Source organism: Zootoca vivipara, chromosome 5 (genome assembly GCF_963506605.1).
Source record: "Zootoca vivipara chromosome 5, rZooViv1.1, whole genome shotgun sequence".
NCBI classification, from domain to species: Eukaryota; Metazoa; Chordata; class Lepidosauria; order Squamata; family Lacertidae; genus Zootoca; species Zootoca vivipara.
The window spans coordinates 71,094,660-71,102,727 of NC_083280.1; the positions used below are offsets into that span (position 1 = coordinate 71,094,660).

Consider the following 8,068-nt stretch of genomic DNA (forward strand, 5'->3'; position numbering starts at 1 on the left):
GCACAGCAGCATTGTAGTGGTGGTGGATGCGTTTTTTTTAGTTTTTTTTAGCTTTTTTTAAGGCCAGGGTGCTCTAGAACATGGCAGAACCCTCTGGTAGAACTCCCCCCCACCCCAATTTATTTTGATCCAGCAAAACATCATTTACAGAATGGCTTGAATCTGTGCAGAACAGGGAGTCTAGCCACAAATTTCTACTCATCGGAGCTTCCAGGGTAACAGCAGCTATCTAGCAAAGTCACAATAATGTTAGATGAACAGTTGTATGGTCCACAACCCTTGACAAGCATCAGGATCAGATGTTGCCCATAAAACCCAGCATCGAAAGAGTACCCACTTTAATTTTTGTATTGAAGAAAATGATAATATTGGCAGCTGTTACAGCTGTGAAGGCAAGCTATAGCCAGAGGAGGACTCAATGGAGGGTTCCCACATGTCTTAGTACATACCTTGGTGTATGCCCCCCCCCCCACAACAGAAGAGTAAATCATATTGGGACAGCATATAAACACATACTCAGCTATGAGACAGGGCCTACAGCCGCAGAGGTAAATGTTGGCACTTTTACCTAGCTATGGAGCCGGCTTTTCAGATGAGTTATAAACACAGAAAGAACTAGGAAAATAGGACCTGCAACAGAAGCAAATGTCATTGGACAACAAAAACCCAGCACTTACATTTCTTTGCATCCACAGAATGATTGCCATACTACTATAACAAGAGTTTCAGCACTCTTGCTTCCTGTATACATCGAAAACCATTTCATCCCACTGTCAGTTATATACGTTTCATGTTGTTTGACATTGACCGCAAGCTTTTTCCTTCATAAATTGTTACTGTCCCAACCAAAATAGGCATGGGAGTAATGGGGCTGCACACTCTTTCCATCCCTTCTGCAGTCCAGATAGTCCCCAGCCCCCCAGGCCTGCCAATTTGTGGAAGAAAAAGCTTAAACACAAAGGCCAATAGCAGGGAAAAAACATCAAGCGTTGTTTGGGCCCATAGTTCCTAAAAATAAAGAACCATGAGAGTTAAATGTTAAAAGACTGGTCTCCAACTCAGAGTACCCCACACCTGTACAAAAATAGTTTTTCTTGCTCAGTGAAGTGCAGGGGAGGAAAGGAAGAGAACCAAATAGGACAGCTAAAGCTATTTCAAACTGGTTTACATTGTGATATAGATCTATCTCACCCAAGGAACAGCCACAGAGGAAGCACTATGACTGAAATAAGAGTTCAGTGACCTAAAACGAAGTTTCATCCTCATTTTAGTCATTTGCCATGTATGCGTGACTTCGTTCTTAGTGTAATATATGGCAGGATAAACAGGAAGAAAGCTTTACCTTCCCTCTTTGCATTGCTCCCAAAATTATACTGAATGAGATAATAAACATTCCTCACCAATAAGTACCTTCAGTAATATGTAATATTTAGTCTTATACAATGGATGCTGTTCAATATGTATTTTTTTTTTAAAGGGAGGAAAGCAGCTGGCGGCTATTGAGCCCTAGGGAGCAGCTTTGGGCAATCCATCCCATGATTAAATTCCTTTTCCAAGTTTAAACAGCTCTTCTAGTCTACTTTAGCTGGAGAAAGCATTGCCAGTGAGCAACCATTAAATCATGGGGATTTTATGCTATAGTTTTCCTTCACAGTCCAGAGAGGGACATTTTCCATTTGAATCTGTGTATTCATTGTAGACACCCAACAAGTTGGGCTCTTCATCTGATTTTTAAAAATTTTTTAAGGGTGCCTATTGCAATTAAGGAAATAGACTTAAAGATGCTGACTTAAAGGTGCCTGGCTATGCAAGACACAAACAAGATCTGCTAGTGATCAAAAGACAGGACTTTATCCGTTTTCTCATCCTTGACTCCTGGTCTCTGCTTTTCAAGTTCATGCCTGCCACCTGCTTCCTTTGATTTTTAACACCTCCATACTTTTCCAGTCTCACTCAACTAAATGGCACAAATCAGATAGGCTATATGCTGCATGTTATAACTTGCACAATGCACAGCATCTACTTCACTTTCACACAGAATCAACTATCTACTGATACCTACTTCATAGCACTGATATACAAGACATTGGGTACGTGTCAAGAATCAATGGTGTTTTCCAGTAGCCAAAGGCAGGGTAGTCCACCTTGGGTAGTCTGATGTTACTACAGAACTCTCCTTGGCTGTCTTTTCCAAGTGATGCCTTCCCGACTACAGTTCTATTTAGAACCAGAACAAAACCACCACTGGGCAGGAGAAGCTCTACATGGCCATGTGGCAATTTCTCTATGTAGGACATCAGCCAGTTGCCACAACAGTCACACTGTTATCAGGCAACATAAGACAACAAAAATAAACTTTTAGATTGTTCAGTTGCATCTACGGTACTTTAGAGACAAGTTTGCCAGCTTCTTTGCATCCTTGAAATTGCACCAAATGCTTAGACCCAATGCTTCCTCAACCAGTTCTCTCCAGATGTCTTGGACCACAATTCCCATCAGTGCCACCACTCACATGGCTGATGGTCACATATGATGGAAGTTGGAAGTCCAATGCCATCTGGAGGAAACATGTTGAAGAAGCCTGACTGAGACCGACAAGAGGGCTTAATTTGAGTCAAGGATCAGCTTAACTCTTATTGTCTAACATCAGTGTTGAACCTTAAGGTATTTTACATATTATGTATTGCCAGGGTAGAAGGCTGCTGTCAATGCCAGACAGCAGAAAATGCACATTCAACTTGGCCTTAAGAGAACTCAGTTCTGCTGGAGTGGGCACCACAAGTATGATTTAGCCTGAGATTTCCCCTCTATAAAGGCAGAAGAACCAAGAGCCCATTAGCACAGCCCTGCCCTCACTGTAGCTGCCCAGTAAATCGTATTCAGTGGTATATTGCTTTGGAACCTGGAAACACCATTATGGCTAGTAGCCATGGATACAACCTGCGCTCCATGAATTTGTTTATCCCACTTTCATTCCATCTTAAGCCAATAGGCATTATTACATACTGAGACAGCAAATTCCATGCATTATGTATGATGGAGTTCTCAATCAGCATGATTTATGCTGCCAAGCTTTCTTACTAGTAAGAAATTTTGTTGAACAGAACCATTTGCAAGAGAACAGCCTAAAGTCAGCTTCTTAATGGGTTTTCTTGCTCCTTTTACTGCATTACACTTAACTACTTTTAGGATTTGAACTCTTCTACTCCTCCGCAGGCCTCAGCTAGTTTGGACTGCCTCCCATCTGGCTTCTGTTAGGTAGTATCTTCCTTACCTCCCACAGCATTGCTTGCATTTGTGAAATTTAAAAGCATCACGAAACCTAACAAATAATGCAACTGTAAAGATGCTAGATGTTACAGACAGAAAAGCTTTAGCCAGGTGAGTTCCAAAATGCTCATCGCTGCATTTGACTCACAGCTCTAGAAGAAAACTTTGTGAATGAGCCTGTGCCCTTGTGTAACAGACCTAAATATAACCCTCCCCCTACTATCACAAAGCTTTACCTCTCCACTAGTAGGTCTCATATAGCCTTTGATAACTGAAAACTGATGATAGATAAAACATGGATCCTTGGTTCCAAAGCATGTGCTACCTTTGAAACCTTACCCATTTATCAACCAAAGAATTATATGGGGACCAAAATGAAATATACCGGTATTTTCAGATGAGATATCTCAAGTCAGTTTGGGTGGGGAGGTGGAGTGATAAACCAGCACTTCTTAAACATGCGGTTTTTGAAACAAGGGGCTTTCAGAGTCTGGCTTTTCATCAGTGTCCACAGTATTAAGTTTTCTGATGAAAGTTCCACACACCATTACTTTTAAGTGGTACTGTCAGTGCTTTCAGAACACTTGATTACATAAGTTTCAGCCTTCATCTTTTAATCTCACCTGGTTTGGTATTGTGTTTGACTGGTGCTAAGCTCCTGGGGGCAGGGATGAGTCTCATCCAGCTTGCGAGTAATGTGGCTGGCTATGGTGCAATGATGTGGGAGTCGGGGCGTTCCCTGGATAGTTCGGAGTATCCTAGGAATGGCTGTGCTACACACACTTTTCCAGCAAGCCTTCCTCAGGGCAAGTCAGGCATGAAAAACTACTCTGTACAATGCTCTGCCTACGCACCATAGAAGAGGGTGGCAGCAGCGAAGCAGCATGGGAAAGGGATTTAACAGCTCTTGCATGTGGATTTTTTTCACAGCCAGATTAAAGCTGAACCACCATGTTGTCATGAGAGGGAACCTTCTCATCTGGCTGCCACTGAAGGCATGGTAACCATAGAATATGTTTGTCTAGACCAGGAATGGGGAACGTGTGGGTCTCCACCAATGTTGCTGTTCTACAACTCTACATCACCTCCAACCATTAGGCCATGCTGGTGGCAGGACCTAGAGTCCAGCAACATCTGTAGGGCCACTGGTTCTACACTTATGGGGTAGCCCCATCTGGCCAATCTTCTCTTTGCATTCTAGATCTAGGTCATTTTTCAAACATTCAGAGGGAGCAGGTCTGGTAGTTTGTCTCGGTGTACTCTGGTTGTAGCTGCTCTTTTAAGAGAGCTAAAAAAATTAGCTGTCCCAAGGGTGATTTGCCATGCTGGATTTTACTATTAAGAGACACTCCTAATCATACTGGACCTGCCCAAGGCCAGCCTACACCTTCACAGCAACCTATTTGTATGGTGACTGCATTTTCTCAAAACACGGGGTGGACAGACATTTATGTGCATTGAGTAAAGGTAAAGGTAAAGGGACCCCTGACCATTAGGTCCAGTCGTGACAGACTCTGGGGTTGCGCGCTCATCTCACATTATTGGCCGAGGGAGCCAGCGTATAGCTTCCAGGTCATGTGGCCAGCATGACAAAGCCTCTTCTGGAAAACCAGAGCAGCACATGGAAACGCCGTTTACCTTCCCGCTGTAGCGGTTCCTATTTATCTACTTGCATTTTGGCGTGCTTTCGAACTGCTAGGTTGGCAGGAGCTGGGACCAAGCAACGGGAGCTCACCCCGACACAGGGATTCGAACCGCCGACCTTCTGGTCAGCAAGCCCTAGGCTCTGTGATTTAACCACAGCGCCACCTGGGACCCAGGTGCATTGAGTAGTCTTAGCCTAATCAGGGCTCCCAGAGAAATCTACATGGCTGTGAGAGGACTGCTCAGAGTCTGCTGCAGGAAACAACCACCAAACACCAATGTACTTATGACAAATGCCTTCCAACAAGGGATCAAGTTGCCTTTATTCATAGACCAGGCATGGCCAACAGGTAGATCATGATCTACTGGTGGATCACTGGACGTCTGTGGTAGATCACTGGCTCCCCCCATAGAAGCATTGTCTGGTAAGCACTGTTCAATCAGGCTACAGCAGATGGGGAGAGTGAAAGCAAAGACTGAAAATCCAGCAACCTTTGTCTCCTCTCCTAGGAGTTTTCATTCTAGATTAGTTGGTCTTTAACAAGTGCCAGGGTTTGGTTTTTTCCTGCTTCCTCCAAATGTGTTTCCTTTTGTGCTGTGTCTTTTAGATAGCAAACATAAGAACAGGGCTGGTCTTTGTAAGGTGCCCTGGGAGCCTATTCAGCTGGAGTAAAAGGTTGGAAATAAATTGCATGGGTGGGATTCCATTGGGTAAGGGCCTGCAATAGGAACCAATAGGAACTCTCACTACTGCCCTCTCACCCAAGCAAGTCCTGCCTTCAAGTGAAGGGCACTTCAGAGGGTACCTTTCAATTTTGAAATCGGGATTAGCAAGAACAGACATGCTAGCAAGCAGATATGTTCCCCATATTAAAAAACCTATCTGCCTTAAAGTAAAGTGTGTGCAACCTGCTCTGCTGCAATAAAGCAATCCCTCTTTCAACTGCCAAGAAAAAGGAAATTGTGGTCTGCTGAAGAACAACAGATAGAGGACAAATGCGGCTTCACAATAAGAATAGAAGCAAGGTTGTTCTGAGGCAAGTTACAGATCATCTACACATGCAATAGCACAATACGTAGTTTTCTGTGGGTTTTCATACATCAGGCTGATTGGTACTGATTATTCCTTTCCTTGGATATTAAAAGCCTCAGCCCAGAAGCTTGGTATACTAGCTCAATCTAAGGCACTGCACACTATGGAATGGAATCACCCCTTTTATACATCCAATCCATCAAATCTTTGGAGAAGAGAAAACCAAGGGAATTCTATAGTGCAGCTACCTCAGAACCTTCTGCTAAGGTCTAACTATGTAAGCAAGCAAAGCACAAGTTTACGGAGATAGAAGTAACCAAGTTATCCAGCACTCTTGATCAGAGACACATTTTGAGCAATACACATACGTTCTACAAAGCCTTCTCCACTCAAATGGTCAAATAAGTTGTTTCTCCAAGGAAGGAAAACTTACAGCACTCTGGGAGTTGGGACTAGGTTGCCCTTAGGGTCCTCTTCCAACTCTACAATTCTTTTCCTTTCTTTTCCCATTACCTTTATTTATACATCAGCACAAGTTGGGTGCCACACTCTCCCCCCTTGTGTTCAGATATACAAACTATGCCCTGCTTGTCTCCCCACTAAACAGAAAATGTTCTTACCTTGGTAGGCAGCCAAATAGAGTGTTATCAGCAGCACCCACCCTTTCCATAAGCCCTCCATGTTCTTCAGTGTTACTGAATCCTTCTGGTGAAGAGAGAAGATGCCTCCTGCCTGCAATGAGCAATCTTGGGAAAGGCAGCAGGATGGAGAGAAATTAACACCCACACACTAGAAGTTTCACAAGTACCATTTGCCACACCCAGCCTCAGGTTAATGCAATTAATGCTCATGATCTGTAAGAGCCAGAGCACTCCCAGGTGAGAGGCTCCTCCCAGTTTCTGTGTAATAGCCTAATCTCTGCCAGCTGACAAGATGTGGCTTCCTGCTGTAGCAAAAAGTTGCAAGGCCAGGAAGGAGGCTGTGTGCTTACAGTGGAACCTCGGTTTATGAACACCTCGGTTTATGAATTTTCAGTTTATGAACACCGTGGACCCATCTGGAACGGATTAATTCATTTTCCATTACTTTCAATGGGAAAGTTCGCTTCAGTTTATGAACGCTTCAGTTTATGAACAGACTTCCGGAACCAATTACACCCATGCTTCAGTTTATGAACGCTTCAGTTTAAGTACTCCGCGGACCCGTCTGGAACGGATTAATCCACTTTCCATTACTTTCAATGGGAAAGTTCGCTTCAGTTTATGAACGCTTCAGTTTAAGTACTCTGTGGACCGTCTGGAACGGATTAATCCACTTTCCATTACTTTCAATGGAAAAGTTCGCTTCAGTTTATGAATGCTTCAGTTTATGAACAGACTTCTGGAACCAATTGTGTTCATAAACCGAGGTACCACTGTATATGAATCTATGTCCCAAGCACCTAAGCTGTGCAATGTTGTGAGTCTGCCAAAGATCTCTTTTAAATCAAAATACATTCTTACAAGAGAATCTAAAGACAAAGAAGCCTTTCTTCTTCTTCAGAAGGTCGGCGGTTCGAATTTGGACTACAATTCCCATCTTCCCCAACCACTGGTCCCGTTAGCTAGTGATCATGGGAGTTGTAGGGAAAAACATCTGGAGGGCCTCAGTTTGGGGATGCCTGCTATAGACTAATACGGGAAAAGGGGGTAGCAGTCAGGTGGGCTTGTTTTTTGCTCGTAAACTCTTTTTGGCTCCATAGCAAACACTCCCCCCCCCAAGCCACAATATAGGCATCAATGGATCAAAGTTTCTTCGGAAGCAGGAAAGGCTTCTACATTGCATTACGGTCTACCAACTTGCTCCCAATTGAGAGCTGGGAGGGTACATTCTTCTCTGTACAGGATACTAGACAGGATATACTGTACAGGATACTAGACAGGATATATTGTATTTTTCTAACTTTTTCTTCCTTCTCTCTTATTTAATTACAATTTTCTGTTTAGTCTCTTATCAATGAATTGTGAAATCTTTAAAAACAATTATACATTTATTTATTTATTTAGGCAACCCCAGAAACCTCCAGCCAAAGTTTACCACAGTACATTTAGGAGCACACTACTAAGTTGCCTTTAATCAGGA

The 8,068-nt window shown here is 43.3% G+C and overlaps 1 protein-coding gene across 1 annotated transcript in view; it reads right to left on the reverse strand.

Annotated features, from left to right (window-relative positions):
• Positions 1-7,998, reverse strand: part of LOC118096175 (prosaposin) — a 39,890-nt gene extending 31,892 nt beyond the window's left edge. Inside the window, exon 1 of the mRNA XM_060275204.1 lies at positions 6,568-7,998. Within this exon, the coding sequence (XP_060131187.1) occupies positions 6,568-6,628 (61 nt within the window). The 5' untranslated portion in view covers positions 6,629-7,998. The remainder of the gene's footprint in view (positions 1-6,567) is intronic.
• Positions 7,999-8,068: the final 70 nt, after the last annotated feature.